Source organism: Gopherus evgoodei, chromosome 5 (assembly GCF_007399415.2).
Source record: "Gopherus evgoodei ecotype Sinaloan lineage chromosome 5, rGopEvg1_v1.p, whole genome shotgun sequence".
NCBI classification, from domain to species: Eukaryota; Metazoa; Chordata; order Testudines; family Testudinidae; genus Gopherus; species Gopherus evgoodei.
The window spans coordinates 98,903,706-98,928,838 of NC_044326.1; the positions used below are offsets into that span (position 1 = coordinate 98,903,706).

The 25,133-nt window shown below is 41.3% G+C and overlaps 1 protein-coding gene across 4 annotated transcripts in view; it reads left to right on the top strand.

Annotated features, from left to right (window-relative positions):
• LOC115652284 (WD repeat-containing protein 64-like) overlaps positions 1-25,133 on the top strand; it is an 80,170-nt gene that overhangs the window by 14,169 nt on the left and 40,868 nt on the right. Inside the window, exons 2-11 of one of the 4 annotated variants that reach the window (XM_030564128.1) lie at positions 2,454-2,500; positions 7,458-7,547; positions 8,636-8,821; positions 10,366-10,559; positions 12,756-12,848; positions 13,315-13,360; positions 13,840-13,886; positions 15,222-15,339; positions 17,559-17,628; positions 20,249-20,489. In XM_030564128.1, coding sequence (XP_030419988.1) covers positions 8,693-8,821; positions 10,366-10,559; positions 12,756-12,848; positions 13,315-13,360; positions 13,840-13,886; positions 15,222-15,339; positions 17,559-17,628; positions 20,249-20,489 — 938 coding nt within the window. In that variant the 5' untranslated portion in view covers positions 2,454-2,500; positions 7,458-7,547; positions 8,636-8,692. Of the gene's footprint in view, positions 1-1,099; positions 1,129-2,453; positions 2,501-7,457; positions 7,548-8,635; positions 8,822-10,365; positions 10,560-12,755; positions 12,849-13,314; positions 13,361-13,839; positions 13,887-15,221; positions 15,340-17,558; positions 17,629-20,248; positions 20,490-25,133 lie in introns of those variants that run through there. The other 3 variants (XM_030564126.1, XM_030564129.1, XM_030564125.1) reach the window with 3 other exon arrangements.

The window sequence follows — 25,133 nt, forward strand, 5'->3', positions numbered from 1 at the left end:
AAAGCAGGCAGCCAGAAAACAAAGACCTCAGACACAAAATTCCCTCCACCCAAAGTTGAAAAAATCCGGTTTCCTGATTGGTCCTCTGGTCAGGTGCTTCAGGTGAAAGAGACATTAACCCTTAGCTATCTGTTTATGACATTACCCTTCTCCATTCTGAAAATTTACCACTTGTCCTACCCTTTGTTCCCTGTCTTTTAACCAGTTCTCAATCCGTGAAAGAATCTTCCCTCTTATACCATGACAACTTAATTTACGTAAGCGCCTTTGGTTAGGGACCTTGTCAAAGGCTTTCTGGAAATCTAAGTACACTATGTCCACTGGATCCCCCTTGTCCACATGTTTGTTGACCCCTTCAGAGAACTCTAATAGATTAGTAAGACATGATTTCCCTTTACAGAAACCATGTTGGCTTTTCCCCAACAATTTATGTTCTTCTTCTGTGTGTCTGCCAATTTTTTTCTTTACTATTGTTTTAACTAATTTGCCTGGTACTGACGTTAGACTTACCTCTCTGCAATTGCCTGGATAACCTCTGGAGCCCTTTTTAAATATTGATGTTACATTAGCTATCTTCCAGTCATTGAGTACAGAAGCTGATTGAAAGAACAGGTTACAAAGCAAAGTTAATAGTTCCGCAATTTCACATTTGAGTTCTTTCAGAACTCTTGGGTGAATGCCATCTGATCCTGATGATTTGTTACTGTTAAGTTTATCAATTAATTTTTTAATTGTGTTTTTTTTAATTTGGGGTATACTTTGAAGTGGGCCTCTAACGTGGTGTCTTTGAAAAGTATCCATGCAGCTTGCAGGAATTTCACTTTAGTCACTCTACCTTTTAATTTCTGTTTAACTAACCTTATTTTTGCATGGTTCCTCTCTCTGAAATTGACTACCACAATATTGGGCTGCTGAGGTGTTCTTCCCACCACAGGAATATTAAATGTTGTTATATTATGGTCACTATTTTCATGAGGTCCTGTTATAATTATCTCTTGGACCAGATCCTGCGCTCCACTCAGGACTAAATTGAGAATTGCCTCTCCCCTTGTGGGTTCTTGTACCAGCGGCTCCAAGAAGCAGTCATTTCAAATATCGACAAATTTTGTCTCTGCATTTCGTCCTGAGGTGACATGTACCCAGTCAATAAGGGGGTAATTGAAATCCCCCACTATAACTGAGTTCTTTATTTTGATAGCCTCTCTAATCTCCCTTAGAATTTCATAGTCACTATCACTGTCCTGGTCAGGTGATTGATAATAGGTCCCTACTGTTATATTCTTATTAGACCATGGAATTACTATCCATAGAGATTCTGTGGAACATGTGGGGTCATTTAGGATTTTTACTTCATTTGAGTCTACATTTTCTTTCACATATGCCACTCCTCTCCCCCTGCGCGCGCGCATACACCCCCCCCCCACACACACACACATTCACATTCTGTCCTTCCAATATATTTTGTACCGTGGAATGATTGTGTCCCATTGATTGTCCTTACTCCACCTGGTTTCTGTGATGCCTATTATATCAATATTCTCCTTTATCACAAGGCACTCTAGTTCATCCATCTTATTATTTAGACTTCTAACATTTGTGTACAAGCACTTTAAAAACTTGTAACTGCTTGTCTGCCCTTTTCTAATCTGTCAGATTCTTTTTTACGTGAATGCTTCTCGTCTGATCTGGCCCATACTTTATACTCTTCCATCCTCTCCTCCTGACTAAAACCTAGAGAATCTCTATCAATAGACTCTCCTCTAAGAAAAGTTTCTGTCTGATCCACATGCTCCTCCACAGCAATCGGCTTTCTCCCATCTCTTAGTTTAAAAACTGCTTTGTTGTTAATATATTGAAATATTCTCGCTCAAAATTTGCAATCAAGAAATACAATTTTAAAGGTTTTTTGGAGCAGTAAAGCTTTTCAAAAAGAAAAGAGTATTTTAAACAATAGTTGGGAGGTGGCATTAAATTATACAACATTTAATAAGTTTGCATATCATGACAAATTACTTCATGATCCTGATGAGAGATGCTGTTATCAAGTTGATGGGGCAAGGGACTGAGTGATGGGAGTTCTAAACATTGACTCAATACGTGGACTTGCGTTAAGCCAATATTTTCAAATGAGGCTATTGTGTTGGTGTGTAGGCCATGATTTTCAACAGTGTGGAGCACCAGACATTCCAATTGAAATCAGTGAGAGACGTAGGTGCTCAGCACATCTGAAAGTCAAATCCAAGCTCTGTAAAGTTGGACACCCAAAAAATTAAGGACCCCAAAATTAGTGGCCACTTTTTGAAAATGTTGTCTGTAATATGTTTTTGTTTCCTCTGTAAAAAGGAGATAATACTTGCCACCTCCTTGGGGTATTTGGAAGATGTATTAGTTGGTTTGTAAAGCATTTTTAATGCTAAGTAGCATTATTACAAAGATGTCTTTATTGCTTTCAGAGTGAAAGACAATTCTTGAACAAAGAAATTAACCAATGGCTCTTAAGGTAATATTTGTTTATAATCCAGCTGTAATGCTAATTTAGCTTTACATTTCTTTGCTAAAAGCTCAAGGTTGCTTCCTGTATGTTTTCATAACTTGCTATTAGTCAATTGTTACATTAACATTTACATTTCTCCCTTTTTAAAACTAATCTGTAGTTGATTATCAGCTCTTATGTTATACCAGGATTTCTTGTGGCAAATTGCACCTACTTCTCTAAAATCCATAATAATACTGGGCTCTTTGCTGACAGGGTATTACCGTTAATGCCCTTGAGATCTGCATATAGAAAAGAGAGAGCTTCTCTCCTCATGCCATTCAACTGCAACTGTAGTCAGCAGAGATGCTTAAACTAGAATCCCTTCTATACAGTGGAGGCTTTTGACAGAGTGTTTATCCTGAGGGGCCCACAACTCTGCATTTCAGTCCTGCTCCTCCCCATTAGTTTGAAATAGCAAAATCAGTTGAACTTCAGGGCACACTGCGAGGCTCATGTTTTAACCCAGGCTTTTGGGGAGTGAAGGGCCCACTAAGAGCTGTTATATATTTTTAAAAAATAATGTTAGAGGGGACCATTATGATCTAGTCTGATCTCTGACATAATATAGGCTATAGAATTTCACTCTTATTCCTGCATCAAAACAGTATCTGGTTGAACTAGAGCATATAATTCCGAAAGACATCTCATCTTGATTTAAACACTTCAAGAGACAGAGAATCTCCCATGTCCTTAGGTAAGCTGTTCCAAAGGTTAAATTACCCTCACTATTAATGTTGTGCCTTAATTCTAGCCTGAATTTATCTAGCTTCAGCTACTAGCCATTGGATCAGGTCATACCTTTTTCTGCTAGAATTATACCTTTTTCTGTGAGTTTAAAGAGGCCCCCCACTGTCAACATTTTTCTCCCTATATATGTACATACAGATTGTGATCAAGTTACCTCTTAACCGTTAAGCTAAATAGATATCCTTTTGTATCTCCCTGTAAGGCAGGTTTTCCAGACTTCTAATCATTCTTGTAGCTCTGAACACTTTCTTACTTGTCAACATCCTTTTTAGAAATGCAGACACCAGAACCGGATACAGGATTCCAGTTATGATCTCACTAATACTGGTATACAGTGGTAAAAACTTCTACTTGATATTCTCTTGGGTATACATCCTAGGATCACATTTGGTCTCTAAGCCATAGCATTGCCCTGAAAACATGTTATCCTCTCTGACCCCAAGTCCTTTTCTGAGTCACTGCTTTTCAAAATACAGTCTGTTAGCTTATAATTGTGACTTATTGGTTCTTAATAGCATGACCCTGCATTTGGCTTTATTAAAATGCATGTTGTTCAAATGAGTCCAGTTTACCTCTAGAGCTGACCTGTCCTGATTATGATTTACTCCTCTTCCGGTTTGCCATCTGCAAGTTTTTACCAGTAAAGATTTTGTGTTTTCTTCCAAATAATTAGTAAAGATATTGAACAACATTGGTCCAAGAACTGATTCCTAAGGGGAACACCACTAGAAATGATTCCCCATTAAAAGTTATTTTTTTGAAATTATCTGTTAGGTAGTTTTAAATCAATTGGATAAATGCTATGTTGATGTTTTTAAATCTGTATTTTGTAATTTTTAAATCAGAATGTCATGTAGTCCTATGTCCAATGCCTTACAAAAGTCTAAGGCCTGGTCTACACTATGCATTTGTACTGAATTTAGCAGCGTTAAACCGATGTAACCCTACACCCGTCCACACAATGAAGCCCTTTATATCAATATAAAGGGCTCTTAAAACCAATTTCTGTACTCCTCTCCAATGAGGGGAGTAGCGCTGAGATCTGTATTGCCATGTCGGACTAGGGTTAGTGTGGCCGCAATTTGACGGTATTGGCCTCCGGGCAGTATCCCACAGTGCACCATTGTGACCGCTCTGGAAAGTGTTCTGAACTCGGATGCACTGGCCAGGTAGACAGGAAAAGCCCTGCGAACTTTTGAGTTTCATTTCTTGTTTTCCCAGCGTGGAGCGCTGATCAGCACGGGTGGCCATGCAGTCCCAAATTCAGAAAGAGCTCCAGCATGGACCATACGGGAGATACTGGATCTGATCGCTGTATGGGGAGACAAATCTGTTCTATCAGAGCTCCATTCCAGAAGATGAAATGCCAAAGCATTTGAAAAAATCTCCAGGCTATGATAAACAGAGGCCACAGCAGGGACTCAACACAGTGCTGTGTGACAAGCGTAATGGAAAGCCAAAGAATCAAATGGATGCTCATGGAGGGAGGGAGGGGGGACTGAGGACTCGAGCTATCCCACAGTTCCTGCAGTCTCTGAAAAGTATTTGCATTCTTGGCTGAACTCCCAATGCCTGAAGGGTCAAAAATATTGTTGCCAGTGGTTCAGGGAATATGTCGTCAATTTACCCCCCTCTTTTTCCCCCCCAAAGGGAAAAAAATCGTTTCTCGCCTCTTTTCAATGTCACCGTGTGTCTACTGGATGCTGCTGGTAGACGGGGTGCAGTAGCGGTAAACAGCAGCATCCTCTCCCCTCCCCTCCCCGGTGGCAGACGGTACGGTACAATATAATATGACTGATACCCGTCCTTGTCATCATCCTCTTGAGTGCTCCTGGCTGGCCTCGGCGAGGTCGGCCGGGGGCGCCTGGGCAAAAATGGGAATGACTCCCAATCATTCCCTTCTTTAAGCTTTGTGTCTTGGAGATTCAGTCCTGGCAGATGGTGCAATAGGGCTGGTAACCGTCCTCATCATAGCAGCTGGAGGCTGAGCTCCTCTCCCCCCGCCCCCCCTTTCATGTCTAATGGAGATTCTGGACTATCATAGCAGTGAGAGGCCTTGCTCCTCTCCCCTCCACCTTTTAATGCGTAATGGTGATGTCCTGCCTGGAATATCATAGCAGCTGGAGGAGCATTTTATCTCACTAAAAAGTCAGTATTTCTTATTCCTGCATTCTTTATTACTTCATCGTACAAATGGGGGGATAACTGCCACGGTAGCCCAGGAGGGGTGTGGGAGGAGGGAAGCAATGGGTGGGGTTGTTGCAGGGGCACGCCCTAGAATGGCATGCATCTCATCATTTCTGCGGGATATCTGGGGCTCTGACCCGGAGCGGCTGTGCTCTCTGGTTCTATAGTAGACTTGCCCCATATTCTAGGCAGGACTGACTCTATTTTTAGACAAAACATAAAGAAGGGAATGACCTGGAAAGTCATTCCGATTTTTGTCCATGCACCCCCAGCCGACCTCAGCGAGGCCAGCCAGGAGCACCCATGACAGCAGCAGACGGTGCAATAGGGCTGGTAACCATCTCTGCTACCTTGCAAAGGCAAATGAATGCTGCTGTGTAGCACTGCAGTACCGCTTCTGTCAGCAGCATCCAGTACACATATGGTGACAGTGAAAAAAGGCTAAATGGGCTCCATGGTTACCATGCTATGGCGTCTGCCTGGGCAATCCAGAGAAAAGGGCGCGAAATAATTGTCTGCCGTTGCTTTCACGGAGGAAGGATTGAGTGACATTTACCCAGAATCGCCCGCGACACTGTTTTTGCTCCATCATGCATTGTGATCTCAACCCAGAATTCCAATGGGCGGAGAGGACTGCAGGAACTATGGGATAGGTACCCACAGTGCAACGCTCCGGAAATCGACGCTAGCCTCGGTACATGGATGCACACCACCAAATTAATGTGCTTAGTGTGGCCGCGTGCACTCGACTTCATACGATCTGTTTTAAAAAATCGGTTTCTGTAAAATCAGAATAATCACATAGTGTAGACATACTCTAAGACTACATGAACATAGTTAAGACCATAAAAAAAGTATCAAGTTTGTTTGACAAGACCTATTTTCCATAATACCATGTTGACTGGTATTAGCTACATGGCCATTCTTTAATTATTCCATCCCCTGGCAGCTTTTCCCTTGATTTTACCTTGGATCAATGTCAGGCTAACCAGCCTATAGTTACCCATGTCATTCCCATTTACCCTTTTACAAATATTTGTACAACATTTAGCTTTTTTCCAGTTCTCTGGAACATCTCTAGTGAGCCAAGATTTGTTAAATGCTAGCATCAGTGGTTGTAAATGGGGCACCATCACTTCTTGAGCACCTCCTTTCAGCAGAGTATGTCTCTGCTAAAGCCTGTCTCAATTTCCCCCTCAGTGAGATCACTTTAACAGACTGATCAAGAAGAAGGAGAACACTTTACTTGACAGTAGTAGCTCTTCCTTTAATAAAAGCCCGTCTGAAAGAAGCACTTGTACAAGGATTTAAAGGTCCTGGCCTCAATGCTCAGATAAAATGTAAAAGTCCCTAAACAAAAGTCTCTGGGTTCCAGCAGCAGCTTCTTCTGCTCTAAGGTCTCAGATTTCTCCACTTCCAGAAGTGCTATTACAGCCTGCCTTCTGCTGGGATAGGGTCTTTCCCAGGCCTGCCTGACTGGAGAGCACCAGAATTCCTTCTCCCTCTGCCTTCGGAGTACCACTTCTGGCTACTATAGGCTCTCTGGAACTCCCCTTGCTTCTGCTTCATAAGCCTTTCCCACTGAGCTCTCCTAAGCCTTTTAGTAGGTCCAGCTGTTCCTTAATTAACTGCCTTCCAGCTACTTAGGCAGTTAGCCATGCAGAGGTGGAGCTGGGTTGGCTCACATTCCCTTCAGCAGAGCCTGTCACAGATAGGCTGGGTATCTGACTCCCCTCACGGCCAGCCCTGTGATGCTGGCTCAGAGAGCTTCTCTATTAATAAGTGTGGGTGTGTCACGAGAGTGTTGGGGATTAGATCTGATTGATATCTCTAGTTGGTTACTTATTTTATTTTCTGTTTGGGGGTAAGCTCCAGTGGTTTATTTTGTTTATTGATGTACTTTAAAAATGATGCCAGTGGTGCCAGGCGCCATCCATAGGTGCTTGCTTTTTCTTTTAGTTATAAATCAATAAATCTATGTTCTTAGCACAAACACGTAGCATTTTCACTGGGAAACCAGCGCATCACGTACCAGCGGTAGTGATCCCAGGCTCCTCACTCTGGAACTTGAGTCAAGGTACTCTAAAGACTGCTTATTTCCTTTAAACCTTCCTTACATTTGGGTAAATATCTTCAAGATATATTGTGTTTCATGTTGTCTTATTTACCAGGTTGGGGTAAAATACATTTAAGGTCTGTAAGAGGATTTGAAATGATGGAAGTCTGGACTCATTCTCATGGAAATGGTGGATTTTCCAGGAACAATTCCTATTCTGAAGAAACTGTCCCTTGTCACATAACATGGATTTCTTATTCCTGCATTGTAGTCTGGGAAAGGGTGACTTAAAAGGTCAAAAGAGCTTTTTGGTCCCTTTACTAAAATATGGAAGAGATAGCAAGTGTGGCACTCTGGGTTTAGGGGGACATTAATATACCAGCTGCCCTTTACTCCCCCCACAAGACACAAAGAAGCAAATTGCAGGATGAGAGAAGAAATCAAGTTGCCCCCTGAAAAACTGAAAAGAAGTGTGGCCTACCTTCTGTCCCTTGGAGAGGCCTCACTTAGAAGGTTCACTGACAGTCGGCAAGTTTCTCATGGCTTCAGTTTTCATTGTGCCAATTTTTTTGAAATCTTCAGCATGTGACTTTGTATCAGTTTTCAAAGACACTGGAAGTAACATGCTCAACTCCTGTGCATCACTTCCTGAATTCCCATCACACAACATTCACCTCCTGCAACTGAATGAAGTGCTGCATATGAGGACTCTGAAGGGCCCCATCCCATCCTGTTTGTCACCGTAACTTGACATTCAAAATGAGTTCTCAAAAGATTTGCATTCATGTCTTCATGAGATTGTTTTGACAACACAAATGAATAAGCTAACTAGCATCATGCTTGTGCAGTGAACAGATTTCATGAATTTTATGAATTGCTGCATGAGTCCTTATGTATTAGTATCAAAACAAAGAAATTAGACCTAATTCTGAAAAACTTCCATTAACGTCAACACAAACTGAATTAGAACTTCTTTCACGAGTTTTTAGTGTTAGGTTTGTGTAAGTGTGTAATTATATATTTAAAGGGAATCTCAGACAATCTATATTCTGGTGAACCTTTATTGAATATGATTTTGTTTTCACATGTAACTGTATTGCCATGCGAAGGAAGAGTACCAACCGAGGACCAAGCAAATATTTCACCATCTACCTACAGTGTCAGAGATGCCACACAGAGAACCCCTCCTCCACATCTCTCCTACTGTGGATAATAACATCATAGGTGTTGGGCAGGATGGACTGGTTTCCATCTGGACCAAAAACTTAAAATTGAAGAAAAGTCGGCTTATACTTGTGAGTTTTTGGGGGGTTTTTTGTTTTTATTAAAAAGAAAGCTTTCTTTAAATGGCAATCTAGTTGGTGATGCCTCAGAATCTTCACCCTCTGACCCTAGAAATTAAGTATTTCCACATAGAATATCACATTTAAATTTCAGAACTCATATCTGATGTCAGAGAGGAGAAACTCATTTTTGTTATTTGGAAGCAGTTGTTTCACAGAATTTTAAAGCAATGGAAAGATTAGTTTTTACTGTCAGTGAAGTCCTATTAACTGATTATTGGTTCAATCTCTTAGATTAGCTGATTTGATGTCAAACTCTGGAATGTAGTTGGTAGATTTTTGCAATTCACAGTGGCGTGTTAATACTGCAACCCATACATGATATATCAACATTATAAATCACAGTAAATAAATCTTTCAGATGAGGATCAGTAAAAGATCTTGTTAGTTAGATGTGTTATCTGTAAAGGCATTATGCTGCTATTTGCAGGAGCAGAAGTGTTGGCATCTGTGTTTCACCAAGTGTAAGTTGAGGTCAAATCCAAATAAACCTCCACAAACTCCCAATTTTGCTTGGTTAGGAAGCTGTGGCCTTTCCTTTTGATAGTTATCCATGTCTTTGCTGCCTCCATATTTATTTAGATTTATAAAATTAAAAAAAGGCACCTAAAAAGCTCTGAGTGCTTTCCCACTATTTAGATGCACATCTGAATTATACAGATCTCAGCTTCAACCCTTACCTGTCAGGCACAATCACATAGTCAACCAATATCCCATTGCACTGATACACTACCCCTCTGTAAATTAACCTGCCAAAATGAGCTTGGTAGCATTAAGTACTACAATGTATTCTACTGGGTAGTGGCTTGAACAGCACCCATTTATGTAGCAGTGTTTTTCACCTGGAGTGTATTATACCCATGCTCCAGAGACTAAAGTAGCTTCCAGTTCAAATCTGAGTGCAATTCTAGATGCTGGTTTTGAGCCCTAAAACTTTTTATAGTTTGGGTCCTGTGTATTTATGACACAACCTCTCTGAGTTCTTTTCCTAGCAGCTGACTGAGCAGGGACACTAGAGTTGCCAGTCCACAGGTTTACAAACTGGCAGCAGGGTGTTGGCACTAAAGACTGAGGCTGACAATTCACAGCTCCATGGTTCATCCTCAGTCCAACGCAGCCAGGATTTTTTAATCTTCACATCATACTGCAAAGCCAGGGTAAATTAGCAGGCCTTCTCTAGTTTGTTAGACTAACGTGTATCCAATTGTCAAGTGCACCAGTGGTCACAATGGTTAAATGCTAACATAGGACTGCATAGGGTTCCCTGAAGCAGATTCCTTCCTTAATAGGCCAGCTGAGCTCTATATAATCACACAACAGTCACCCATTTAACTAATAGACTCATAGATTTCAAGATCAGAAGGGACCACCAGGATCAGAGGCTGACCTCCTGCACATTTTAGGTCACAGAACCTCCTCACTCACCCACTTCTAATATCTCATGCTGTATCTGAATTCGTGTTCTAATTAGCATTTTTCCTTTATGTATTTTTCAGAACTCAAATATTTGTATTTATCCATACATTGAACCTATGCAGTTAGGTTTTTGTATGTATTTTCATCTCACGTTAAGTTCTTGGCAATTTCCTTTTGGACTGCAGAATGAAAACAAAGTATTAAACAGAAAACTGAAATGGATTTCAGATGCAACTTTAATGTCTCGGTACAATAAACTGATTATTGGAACCTGGTAAGTAACCCTTTGCTGGACTTCTGAGTATGAATGAAACACTCACATTTGAACAGTACTTTGGACTTCAACAAAATACAGCCTCTTCAACACAGATGGATGAAGTTTTCTTTTAAAAGATGAATGGGTCAGAAAAGGAGAACATGCCTTTGTTGGAAATGTGAACCTTATATTCATTCTAATTTTCTATCTCAAGACCAGTGAGCGGCCTCAGTCGAGTCCCTAGACAATTGATGTTGAATATGTGCAATCTCAATGGGTAAATTGTAGAATTTGGGATTAGTATTTTTCCCCATATACAGAATAGCACTACAAAATACATCTGTTGTCACTCAAAGGATTTAATGCCGTCTTCAGAAGCATCAAGTATTAACCACTGCCAGGTGAAGCATACCAGGTCTATGGATGAATATATGGATCTGATTTGGCAAATCCTATGTTCCTAGGATGAGAGCACCTGTGTAACTGCTGAAGTTCATCTCATCTTTAAAAGCCTGGCTCTTAAATATCAGTATAGAGGGTTTTTGAAGCAGGAAGTAAAATTTTAGTTAATTATAGCAGGATGCCTGGCCACCAGTTAAATGTGTAGTTTCCCTCTCTCAGTGCAAAACTTTGATGTAACTTCAGTCTTGCAGCTTCTTCAACTTTTGTGACTCTTTTGAAGCAAATAAGACTATGCTCTCAAGAATGAAAATACTTTTAAGCCAAATTCAGCTTTGGTGTACCCAGGTACAGCTCCATTGAAGTCAGAAGTTGTGCTTCCTTGCACCAGGGCTGAATTTGGCTCCTCCTATTCATGATCAAAATTATCTCTGAAAGAAAAAATTGCATTTCTTCCATTTTATTCACAGCAAAGTATCAAAGTACTTTATCCAAAGTGATAGAAAAGAGGCAGTAGTCACCTGGAATTCAGAGGTTCAGAAGTGTTAAATACAGCTCAGCTACTGACAGGTCCTTACATTTTAATCAGCAAGATCCAGGGAAGGGTTAGTGTTACAAATCTGGAGTACTTTGGTCAAGGTGTCCTTGAGGCAATCTGGATGTGCATGGAGATTTTAGAACACTTTAAAATATCAATTCTTAAACAAAAAGCTATGTTTTTGTTAGTGTTCCTCCCTAATATTCTCTTGTGCTGTGTTCAGAGATCAATCACATAGTTTTCTTTTGGAGCTTTTTCATTACATTCTGCCAGGCTATTTGTAACATCTTATTGCAGCATAACACTGATGTAATGAGTTGAATTTCTGTTCTCTCTTTTCTTCTCTATAACCAACATTTTCTTTTTAAAATAACTGTACTTTACCACTTCCAATTGCTCAGGTGATTTCTCGACAGAATGATATATTCATCTGTTAATGTACCCGCATTACTCTCAGTATCAAAGTGAGTTATAAGGGATTGGATATTGGGATTAATGAGAGGTTTTTAGAAATGTATGAGTGCATTGAGAGGAGACCCATATAATCTTAGGCTGGTCTACACTAGCAACTTATGTTGGTATAACTGCATCGTTCAGGGGGGTGGAAAATCCACCCCCCGAGCGAGTTATACTGACCTAATTCCCAGTGTAGACAGTGCTGTGTCGATGGGAGGGCTTTTCCTGTCGACATAGGTATAGCCTCTCAAGGAGGTGTGGAGTATCTATCTATGCCGATGGGAGAAGCCCTACCTTCCACATAGATATCGTCTTCAATGAAGCTTTGCAGCTGCACCACTGTAGCCTTCTAAGTGTAGACTTGCCCTTAGTCTCTTCATTATTACATGATCCTTGCAGATAACACAGATGAAAGGAAACTGGGCTCATCTGTCTGACTAATCATGAAATCTCCATGAGAGGGAGTGTCCTGTAGTGACTAGAACAAGGAACAGTTAGGACTGTTTAGCATTATTCCTGGTTCTGCCTCTGACTCTCTAGCCTGATTCTCTTCTCCTACACCAATTTTACATACGTGAAAATAAAGTTCAGTCAAGTTTCTCTTGATTTACCTCAATCTGAGAAGCACATCAGACTTAACATCTCTTTGCTTTGGTCCATCTGTAAAATGGATATAATATTTCTTCCATAGAGATAAGGTTATTAATAATATTAACGAAAGGTATGATTGTAGTGAAAATTATTATTGTTTATTAAAAAGCCAATATTTCATGTACTCTATTGTATTAAGTAAAATCCATGGTGTTTCGTGAATGTTTTAGTGACAGAGAGATACGTCTATATGAACTTTCCAACTTTGAACCATACTGTCAAATCACTGGCCTTGAAACAATGCCTCTACACCTAGATTACAGGTATGATCTGCTATTCATATCAATTATAATCAAAGATGACAGGATATTCTGTTCCTGATGAAAATTTGGGGCCACATTTACTGCATGTGCCGGTGCAGCTTCATTAAAAATATTAAAGTTGGGCCTATTATGCCAATAGTGAATTTTTTCCTGTATCTTTTGTGTGTTTCAGCAATGCCATCAAGTTTTAAGCTCTTTGTGGTATAGATTGTGGCTAAAACCTGGCTCTGCTGAAGTCAAGGAGAGTTTAACCACTGATTTCAATGGAGCCAGGATTGTATCCTGTGTCTGCAGTTATAGAGAAAAGTGCAGATATTGGTTGTATTGTTCTCATTTATTCCACAAAATAAGCAATATTACTTGTAATTAATCTTACAATTTTTATTACATAAATTAATCTTTGACTATACTGGGAATGGCTGCATTATTGAATGCCTTGTAAAAATCTGTTTATCCTTTTATGAAGTGTTCGAGAGGAAGATGAATGCATAATATTGTATGGTGATGAGCAGGTATGTTAATTATACTTGTACAGAATGTTCACTTTAGTTAAAATATAGTAGAAGAAATAGCAAAGAATCCTGTGGCACCTTATAGGCTAACAGACGTTTTGGAGCATAGAAGAAATAGTAGAAGAAATGTTAGTTCAGTATAACAAGTTAGTCTGTATAGCTTAAACATACTCCCTCAGAATAGGTTTTTTTCTTTTGTTTTTTGTTTTAATTATCTTTGCTGTTTATGATAGTGAAGCTGACTAATATGTGAATAGTTGACTAACGGGAAGCATAGTTGGGAACAATCCAGTAAAATGTTTAAAACAAGCAAGAATGTTTTGACTGGCAATTCAATGCTTGAAACAAAAATGTCTTTTTAAACTAAGAGTTTAAAACTGAACATGTGCTTTAAATATTCATGATGTTATAGGTGAAATGTGAACTCTTACTTGGTCACTTTATTATGGGTGCTAACTTGTTGGCATTTTGTTCCATAGGGCTGTGTTAACATCATCTTGATCTCTTCTGTGGGAGAAACACTGAGGTATGTAATTAGTTCTTTAGATCTCAGCAGAAGATGATGCGGAGAATCATACCCAGCTCAAGCAAGGTTAGCATAGCCCTAGTGGCTTGGACTAGGGGAAGCCACCTTTCAGTTCAGTTGCTAGAAGTGCTTCCAGGGGCCATAAGGATCTTTCTTTGAGTCTCAGATGTACTAATGCACAAGATATACCTCTAGGGAATCCAGCTGTCAGATGGTGGATTTCGTTAATTCATTAGATCACTAGTGTCTGGCTAGCTGCCAACACCTGAGCACCTACGAATACTTCAGTTGATGGCTATGATAATAAATAGTGATCATTTAAAAACAGGGCTTTACATTCTCTAAAGGCTGTAGAGATAAACAATGTTTGTTTATAAAAGCTTATAGACCAGAGAGGAGAGAGAGCCAGTGGTGGGAGGAGGGGTCTTGTGGCTGAACAATGAGCTCATTGATCAATTGAGAAGCACCAGTGACAGTCTGCTGAAGTGAATTCTGTCTTGTTCTTAGGTTCATGGTGTAACGTACAGCCTAGTTGTTGGAAGTGGGTGGCTGGATGTTGAAGTGTAGGGGAAGGAGAAGGGATATATAGTGCTCTCAGAAGTTTTCCAACAGTCCCACTTCCTGATTCTGATGTTCTAATTGACACAATGGTGGAATGAGTAGACTGTAAACTCAGCAAGGGATTCTATTATTGAAATAAAAAATCCATTATAATTACATTTAATATCAGATTTAGTCATTTTTATATTATTTTTAACAAAAAAATCTACAATTTTGGCCTAAGCTACTTGGTAGTATCCATTTAATTAAGAACAAATTGGTTTTATAATTTCTGTCTCACTTATACCACTTTGATGACCGTATAATTTCATTGATTTCAGTGGAGTTGCTCTTTATGTTCACCTGGCTAAGTGAGAGCAGAATTATATTTTATAATACTATAATTTATACTCCAGAAATCTAGCTCTTTTGGATGGTCCCATTTTTGTTTTATATTTGTACAGTACCCACCACAATGGGCTCCTACCCTCTTGATACTACTTCGAGAGTAATAGCCCAGAGTATTCACTTGTAAGAGCTAATTTTCAGACATCCTCTTTGTTCCAGTCTCATTAGCAAAGGCTTGAGGCTTGATGTTCAACTGCCTTACATCTTGTGGTGTTATTCCTTTAACACCTGTGCAAAGTGAATGTCTGATTCAAGAGAGTGGGGAATATAAATGAATAAACAAGGTCCGAGGCACTGGGCAACCAAATCATTTTATTAAAAATAATCAGTTTATAAAACAAAACAAACTCAGTTTCCTCAGTTACCAGCAGTTTCCCATGACTATAGGAATTGGACAAAGTGTCCAGCTGTGGAGGAAATCCCCAGTGTTTCCATGGAGAACATTAATGACAGTAGAAATATCACCTTCATTCGCTGGAAGGTCCATAATGATTGGGTGACCAAGGTAAGAGAACTTGACTTGCACTGTTAGGGGTGTTCTCTATTTGGGAGCCTAAATTTCATTCTACTTCCTAACGTCTCTGTACATTTTATTGTTGTTTTCTTTGCAAGCCTCCTGCAGCACACCTTTCATTTGTACATTTCAATAGTATTATTAAGGCATTGACTATGAAATTATATTTGTTACCATATACATCATTGCTAAATAGCTAAAACTATATATTACTTTGGAAAGGATTACAAAGTAGCTGAGTTCCTCCTTCCCTCACCATCCCAGCCACCCTCCCCTTTTTAGTGGAGTATTCCTCGTCTCTTGAGTACTATCACCCCTTTATTATTCTTTGTACAGTAGCATCCAAAGGCTCCGGCTGAGTTCAGGTTCCCAGTGTGCTAGGTAGTGAACCTACACATAGTTAGAGACAGTTCTTGCCCCAAATACCTTACAATCTAAATAGACAAGACAGAAAAAGCATGATGGAAAGGAAGTAGTATTGTGCCCCCACATTATTTAAAGTTGGGGAAACTGAGGCACCTCTCGATTAAGTGATTTGCCACAGGTCAAACAGGAAATGTTATGGCAGAGCTGGGAATTCAACACAGATTTCTTCCCAGTTCATATCCTGCCCGCCATGGGAGTAGGATCAGGGGGAAATTCCTTTTGGAGCCCGACAATACTGCTCCTTATTTGACCAGAGTCACCATGGAGCTAAAAAAGCCCGTTCTCCCCCGTGGGTAGCACATGCTGCTTCTGTGGCACTCCCAGCCTTTGATGACTTCAGAAATGAAACACCAGAACTGAGACTCCAGCTTGATAAGACAAGGACTCTGGTTTGTCATGTAGGAGATCTATTGGTCTGGCCTCCGTGGCTGCTGATGTTTTAATTTGAAGTTAGGACCATATGTAACATTACTGGGGTAGGGGGCTCTCTCATGTCAGCTGCTTCATAGTCTCATAGACTCCAGGGTGAGAAGGGACCAATGTGATCATCTAGTCCGACCCCCTACACAAAGCAGGCCACAGAACCCTTCATGTGTTTTGTGAGTGGACCTTTCATGCCAGACTTTCCAGGCAGTGTTTGAGAGACTAGCACACAGTTTTCACTATTGTTAATAACAGCATCATGCCTTATTCCCTGTGGCCCAGATTCACAAAAGTGCTTAGGTGCCTAAGTCTAGCATTTAGGCACTACTGACATCATCAAAATGTCTGTTCAAGTGCTACCTCATAGGTGCCTAAGCTTCCACTTGTCAGCATTCACAAAGCCACCTAAACAGTCACTTTCTCCCACAGCCAGCAAGCTGCTCAAAGCCCTAGCTCAAGCCAAAGCCCCAGAATCCCCAAAGCAGGATTCTCAAACTAGGCAGAGGTCACCTCTGTCTCTGTCATCAGCAGGGACTATTCCTTAGGCCTGCTTTTCAACATGCACAAGGCCTGATACAGCCAAGAGAGAAAATCTCTCTCTCCCACCCAGGGTGTTTAGGACACTCACCTGGAAAGTGGGAGCCCGGTGTTCAAGTCCCCTCTCTGCCCAATTTGGAGCAAGGACTTAAACCAAGCTCTCCCACATCATAGTTGTGTGCCCCAACTGTTAAGCTGGAGGGCATGGATCAATGTTCATGTCTCACTCCCCATCAGTACCCAGCCCACGCCAGGGAAACTGATGATCCAACCAGCAGACCAAATAAGGTGATGAATCCTGGTCATGTGCCACCTGAGGCACGTTGCTCATGTGGTAAGAAGACGACCATTAAGCTATTGACTATTCAGGTTTGAGGTCCCCTTCCTTCACAAGAAAGGGCTGACCTGGCTTAGACATGTAATTCCAGAGAGGGTTCGTGGCTGAGAATCATGAGTGGACAGAGGTACCTACTTCTGGCCCATCAAGCACCTAAATACCTGTGAGAATCTGGGTCAAAGCCCTTTCCTCATAGTTCACTTCTGGATAGCGTAACTCAGCTTTCTTAGGTACCTAATTCTCCCTATCCATTGTATGGGGAGCCTAGGCACCTAGGTCAGGGCTGTCAATTCCACGGGGCGGCAGGCCACTTAAGGGTCAGCCATTGCAACACTGAGTGGAGCAACGCCCCAGTACCTTTTTGAGTTTGGCCCTAAATGTGTCTGGATATAAGAGTATACAAGTCTTTTAAAAAAACACAGTTAAGCATGAAAAGCGTGTCAGGCATTTCCTGAAAATTTCTGCATTTTTTTCTGTTCTATTGCAGATCAAATACATTCATTCTATAGAATCCATTATATCCAGTTCAAATGATGATTATACTGCACTAGTTATAGGTAAGTGAAAATTCACAAGTTGAAATGTCTGTAAGAAGGAAGGCTTGCCCTTGAATCCCAGCAGTTTCCTAAGAGGATGACCCTGTCCTGATCAGTTTCATGTTCAAAGTCCATAAGGATGTCAAAGGTTCACAGAATGTAATCTCACAACGGGCCTTCTGGCTTGTAGGGGGGAGAGTCCTAAGGCCAGATTTCTCTGCACAGCGGTGCTGCAGTTTGGTTACCTGGCTCTAATGGCCTATGTCATTTTGAACTCTTCAGTATTTCTTAAACTATGGTGCTAAAATGCTGCTCCCTTCTCTTCCAAACTGCTTGTTTAAAAAAAAGGGTAAGCTGCAAATCATTGGGTATGAGGACTTAAAACTATTCGGTTGTTTCAATTTTTTACTGGCACTTGAATTTGCAAATGATCTGGATCCCTTAGACAGTGCAATGTGGAGAGATCTAATATTGCTGAGGTCATTCAGGTGACTAGAAGAGCACCAATATGCCACACTGTGAGATTTGAAATCTCTTCGAACAAGTTATCAATTACTTTATACTATGAATGGCTGAAACCCCACTTACAATTGCATTACTGTTTTTCAGTTCATACTGTGTAGGGCATCTCTGACATGAGAGCAGGTATCTGCCTCTTTAGCTTCCAAACTTTCATTACTGTCATTATCCCTGAGAACAAAAAGCCATTTGAGCATAAGGAAACAAGTTACCATTTTTCACCCCATCATTTAAAAATAATTTATAACAATACTGTAACACATTACTCCAAATGACATTTCTCAATGCTCTTTATGGGTAGAACAAATCACTATGGTGTTTGCTTCCTAAATGATGATGGAGGAAGGAGAGATGAAGAACCTATATAATGGTTTGTTATATGAGGGAGAAATTGCAGCAGTGAGTTATCTGCAAAATCAATTTGGCTGTTATCGGAGATCAGTGATGTTGGCTTGAACGTCTACTTGAATGTTCATTTAGAAAAATTAGAGCTTCTCTGTTACGTTTCTCCACAAACAAAGAGCAATGCAGGTGTTTCTCAGACAAGATTGCCTTAATCTGAAATCAGAAAACAATTGAAAATGACCAAATATTGAGCCTCAGAGAGAGGGAGATCATCAGAAGATGTAGTGACTGTAACATTCTACAGATGTACTGAAAATCAAAATGGCATCTGACTCAGCTTTTCCAGCTGTAACAGGTGGAAAGATACCTCTATCCCCTACAAAACAATCTGGTGAAAAAACTTGAGAAGGGCACCTCAGACTTTTCTTGCCTGAAGGCCTGCTCTTGCTGGGGTTTTCTATGGAATGGGATAAACCAATTAAATAATCTTTAGGCCTTGATCCTCCAAGCCGCACAGCTCTGCATGGTTACAGGGGTCTTCCTGTAAGGGGCACCTTGCAGGACTGGGATTTAAATTACCTACCCGAAATGGGTATTGTGGTACTCAAATTAGATAATGGTTTTAAAGTGCCTTGAACATAAAAGGGGCAACAAACATTATTCTGTATTTTTGCTTTGATGTTCAAACAAACTCAGAGAGAAACCACCAACTTTCATTTAGTTTTGCACTGAGCTCTTGGCATATAGGGAGGACTGCAGATTTGTCACAGCATTTTATTATCAAATAATCACCGAGCAGTCATAGTACATTTAGTAAAAGTCAAGGGCTTAAGGGGGAAAATGGGGTGTAAAGTCATGGAAGTGCCATTTAAAGTGGGGGGAGCCATGTACGAGAGGAAGTTAGGTCTTGCACCTGGGGGTTGGGGCAAGGCCGCAGAGCAAGCCCACTCCACAGCAGTAGCTCCTGTTCTACATGTCTGGGCCGTTCCTGCTCCAGATATTGCAACCTGGTGCACAGCGTCACAGTGCTGCTCAGGTTTGGCCCTTTGTCCTGATAGTGGGATAGCAGGGCCAAACCTGAGTGTTGCGGCAGCCTTCTGCATCAGGTCACACCAAACAATGGGGAGCCACACCCGGACCTGTAGGACAGGAGCTGCTGCTGTGCCGTGAGTTTATTAAAATTATGGACACACAGAAAAGTCATGGATAAACAGAAAACTCATGGTATCAGAGATATTTTTACCACCGTGACAACCCAGCAGCCTTGCATATAGGTAAGAGGAGAAAATGATTTTTCAAACATTTGACTTCTAAATGGTACACCTCTACCCCGATATAATGCTGTCCTCGGGATCCAAAAATTTTTTACCGTGTTATAGGTGAAACCGCATTATATCGAACTTGCTTTGATCCGCTGGAGCACGCAATCCCGCCCCACCTCCCCCAGAGCCCTGCTTTACTGTTATATCCGAATTCATGTTATATCGGGTCGCATTATATCGGGGTAGAGGTGTACTTTAGTATTCTATGTATGCACTCTCTTTAACAGCTTTGAATCTTCATCCTCGCAACACAGACCCCAATCCTGTAAACACTTCCACCCATGCTTAACTTTATCTACATGTGGGTATTCTTGTTGACCTCAATAGTACTTCTTGCATGAGTAAAGTTAAGCACTTGTGCCTTTGCAGGATTGGGGCCTTGCCATTTGCTTTTAATGTAATTGAAAAAAGCACGTTTGAGTTTATTTTTCTCATTTCCAATTTTTCTGGCACAGGCTGTGTCAATGAAACTAAAGATGTGCAGCATCGTTTGAGGATTCTGATGGACTCCAGCAGCATTCCAACCAAGTGCACTCTGCCAGGTGGGGCTTCCCCTCCAAGGCGCTTTAACTGTGATGAATCACAATTCAAAGTGCACAGAGGGGTCAAGGCCTTTGACTTCTGTAAAGAAAGTAACATTCTTGTGACTGGCGGTTTGGACCGGAATATTCGTCTATGGAATCCTTATGTTCCTGGGTAGGTGACTGAAGGACTAACCAATGTTAGTCAGTTTTCATGTATTATTTGTTTATGGTAGCGCTAACAATGTATTTTTTAAGATGTTCAAGTGGGATTATCCTGTTCCAAAACTAAGGCTAAGACTAAAAGCTATGTTTGTTTTGAATTATGGTATGGTATCATGCAAAGCCTGCAAGTGCAGTGCTGCTGGGAAAGTGACTGCAAAATTGGCACTATGGTTCTCTATGTGTAGTCTTTCAGGCTCCAATCTTGTAAATTCTTATACATATGCTTAACTTTATGTACTCTGAGTAATGCCACTGACTTCTGGACCCTTCATGTTGATTTTCAATAACCTTTGGAATGTTGGGGAAGTTCCAGAGTACTGTCAGATAGCGAATGTTGTGAGAATATTTTACAAAGGTAAACAAGACAACGCATATAATTATAGGCCTGTCAGAAATTCCAGCCAAAATAAGGGAATGGCTGATATGGGACTTGATCAAATTCTTTATTAAAGGAGAGTAATTAATGCCAGTCAACATGTATTTGTGGAAAATAGATTCTGTCAAATTAACTTGATATTTTATTTGATGAGATGACTAGTCTGGGTTGATAAAGGCATTTGATATACTCTTCAGATCATATAAATCTTTTGCCCTATATTTAGACTTCTCTTAGTCATTTCACTTGGTACTGCACAATGTTTTGATTAAAAAACTAGAACAATACAAATCAACATGACACTTTAAGTGGGTAACCGACAGGTTTCAAAATGTAACTGTAAATGAAGAATCATCATCATCATCATCTAGTGGGGACCTATAGGGATCCATTCTTGGCGCTACACTATCATTTTTATCAGCGACCTGATAAATTATTGGATACAGTTTTATGGATAAAGTTTTTTAAAGTAATTATGGATAAAGTTTGCAGATCATACAAAGATTTGGGGAGTGATAAATAATGAAGAGGACAGTTCACTAATCCAGAGAACTATGAATGGCATGGTAAACTGGATGTAAGAAAACAATATATATTGTAAGACAACCAAATGTAAAGTTATACATTTAGGCAATTCAGGCAATAAAGTTATACATTTAGAATGTAGGCAACCTGTCACAGCATAGCTGGTCTCTGTGAGTAGACAAGGCCCAGCACATTTGTGTCAGAACAGTTGGGCCCAACTGAGTCAATTAAAGGGATCAGGGCTACACCAGCGGCTAGAAAAAGCGTGTAAGAGAGCAGGCAGGAGAGTTGTGACTGAGGCAGGTTGTGTATTAGAAGAACCATAGAGGAGTAGAGCTAAGTCCAGTGCAAGTCTTTGGAACGTGGGGACTGGGGCTCAGGGAGATAGTCCTGCAGCCAGTGTTCTGAAGAGCTTGCTGAGAGCAGAACTGGCTTATGAGAACTGGCTGTGGGAAGGGAGCTAACTGGGATTAGGAAGCTGCAAGCAGAAAGTTTACCAGAGAACCCAGGACAAAGCGAGCCGAGGAACTGTTTCGTCTGTTGTTTGCTTATGTTTAGACAAAAATCTACTTAAAAAGTAGCAAAGAGTGCTTGTTAAGCTGCAGAGAAGCCCTGCTGTGTCACAGTGTATTTACAAGATGGAAGACTACCCTGAGAAGCAACTACACGGGGATCAAAATGTTGATAATGGGTTTTTCATCTTAGCAGTATAATAATTGGAAGTTGAAGCTCGACAAATTCAGACTGGAAATAAGGCACAAAGTTTTAACAGTGAGGGCTATTAACAGTGACAAAGCCAGGTTTTAGCAGCAGGGAGAGCAAACATATAAAAACAGGTGCTACCTGCTGTGAAGAAAAAAGAAAAACCCCGACTGACCCCTAGCGGCTGAAGGCCTCGCCGCCGAAGTGCCACCGAAGACCTGGAGCACTGCTGGGTGAGTAAATATTTTAAAAGGCGCCACTTTTCTGCTCAGTGGGAGCGGCCGCTCCCCATGCTCCCCCTCTAGCTGAGCTACTGGTTATTAACCACTAGAACAATTTACCAAGGTGTCATAAACAGATAGTTAAGGGTTAATGCCTCTTTTACCTGTAAGGGGTTAAGAAGCTCAGTAAACCTGGCTGACACCTGACCAGAGGACCAATAAGGGGACAAGATACTTTCAAATCTTGGTGGGGGGAAGTCTTTTGTTTTGTGTTCTTTGTTTTGGGGGTGGTTCGCTCTTGGGACTAAGAGGGACCAGATGTCAATCCAGAGTCTCCAAATCTTTCTTAATCAGTCTGTCATGTTTCAAAGTTGTAAGTAACAGCCAGGCAAGGCATGTTAGTCTTATTTTTGTTTTCTTAACTTGTAAGTGTTCCTTTTTGCTGAGAGGATTTTACCTCTGTTTGCTGTAACTTTGAACCGAAGGCTAGAGGGGGTTCCTCTGGGCTATATGAATCTGATTACCCTGTAAAGTATTTTCCATCCTGATTTTACAGAGATGATTTTTACCTTTCTTTCTTTAATAAAAACTTTCTTTTTAAGAACCTGATTGATTTTTCCTTGTTTTAAGATCCAAGGGGATTGGATCTGGACTCACCAGGAATTGGTGGGGGAAAGGAGGGGGGGATGGTTAAATTCTCCTTGTGTTAAGATCCAAGGAGTTGATCGGTGTTCACCAGGAACTTGATGAAAAAGCCTCTCAAGGCTGCCCAGGGAGGGAAAGGTTTTGGGGGGACAGGAAGTGTTCCAGACACTGAAATTTCTGGATGGTGGCAGTGTTACCAGATCTAAGCTAGTAATTAAGCTTAGAAGTGTCCATGCAGGTCCCCACATCTGTACCCTAAAGTTCAGAGTGGGGGAGGAGCCTTGACACAAAGGGTGTGGTAGATTGTCCATTATTGGCAATTTTAAAATAAAAATTGAATGTTGCTAAAATCTGGTCTAATTCAAACAGCTGTTGCTTCAGGGAAGTCCTCTAATCTGTGTTTATAGGCGATCAAACCAGTTGATCACTGTGATCTCTTCTGACCTTAAATTCTGTGATTAGGACTATTCACAAGCCACACAGTTAAGCACCTGCACAAATCTTTGAAGAATTGGGGTGTCACTGATTACTTCTAAACTGAGCCCATTTTGAGATATAAAAGTATTTTCTAACCAGCAGCTTTTCATGTTCACCCAGGGATATGAGAGTCAACCTGGACTCTTATTACACAATATGTAGACTAGTAGTGTCTACAGGCCAAATATCAAAGGTATAGCCATGTTAGTCTGGATCTGTAAAAGCAGCAAAGAGTCCTGTGGCACCTTATAGACTAACAGATGTATTGGAGCATGAGCATGCATCCGACGAAGTGGGTATTCACCCAGGAAAGCTCATGCTGCAATACGTCTGTTGGTCTATAAGGTGCCACAGGACTCTTTGCTGCTTTTACAGACCAAATGAGGCCCTCGGTTACACCTGTGCTGCAGTGGCTTCAGAAGGTGCGCCCACAGATAGCTAATTGGAACTTAAACAAGTCTGTTAGTGACTCACAAGAAGTAGAATCCAACTTCCTCTGTGGTGACTTGGCAGGGTTAATGAGCATAAAAAGCAACTTACAATGAGGACTACACAGGGCTCTCTCTGCTCCCTCTTAATTCTGTGTGTGGTTCTTGGGGTACCCAGGACTGAGTTACCTCCAGCGTGAGGGAGTCTCATGTGTGGTAACTGGGTGTTAGTTCCCCAACATCACCAGCTTATTACTCGCTCAGTGTTGTCCTCTGGGCTATGCCAGCCTTGTCTTCACCTTGTAGGTTAACAAGAGGTGTACCAGAGTCCCTTTGAATTGTTGCCCTGTGATATCTAGTCGCTAACATGAGCTACTCAGAGAACCTCTGCCCCCAGGAGCAGTGTACCCAGTTTAATAAGCTCTTGTGTTTAAACACACACACACTCACATTCTCTCTCTCTCTCTCTCTCTCTCTCCCTCTCTCTTTGTAATACAGTGTTTCTCAAACTGGGGTTGCCGCTTGTGTAGGGAAAGCCCCTGGCGGGCTGGGCCAGTTTGTTCACCTGCTCCCGTCTGCAGGTCCGGCCGATCGTGGCTCCCACTGGCTGCGGTTCGCTGCTCCAAGCCAATGGGAGCTGCTGGAAGTGGTGTGGGGCGAAGGACTTACTGACTGCTGCTTCCAGCAGCTCCCATTGGCCTGGAGCAGCGAACCCCAGCCAGTGAGAGCTGCGATAGGCCGGACCTGCAGACCGGGCAGGTAAACAAACCGGCCTGGCCCGCCAGGGGCTTTCTCTACACGTGTGGTGACCCCAGTTTGAGAAACACTGTTGTAATAAAACAAAAGTAGGTTTATTTAAAAAATAATGGAGAGGTAACTAGAAGCAAGTGGTTGAAACAAATGGTTACAATACAAAACAGAATAATATGTGTGTGATGGGTTCTCCCCGTGGCACCGCTTGGAACTAGGATACCACTGAACCTGCTTGTCCCCCCAGCCTGCGTTCCCCTTACTCTGTGCTGCTGTGACAGGCCCTCAAACCCCTTTCCAGCACACACACACACACACACACACACACACAGATAGAGACGCACCCAGATGCAGCTATATTCACATGGATGCTGAGATCAGCTCTGCATGGGAGAGTTCAGCTAAGGAATTGCCCAACTTGCAAGTGCACATCACCTCTGGAGTGTAAACCCCAAATTGTATTGTCTTGT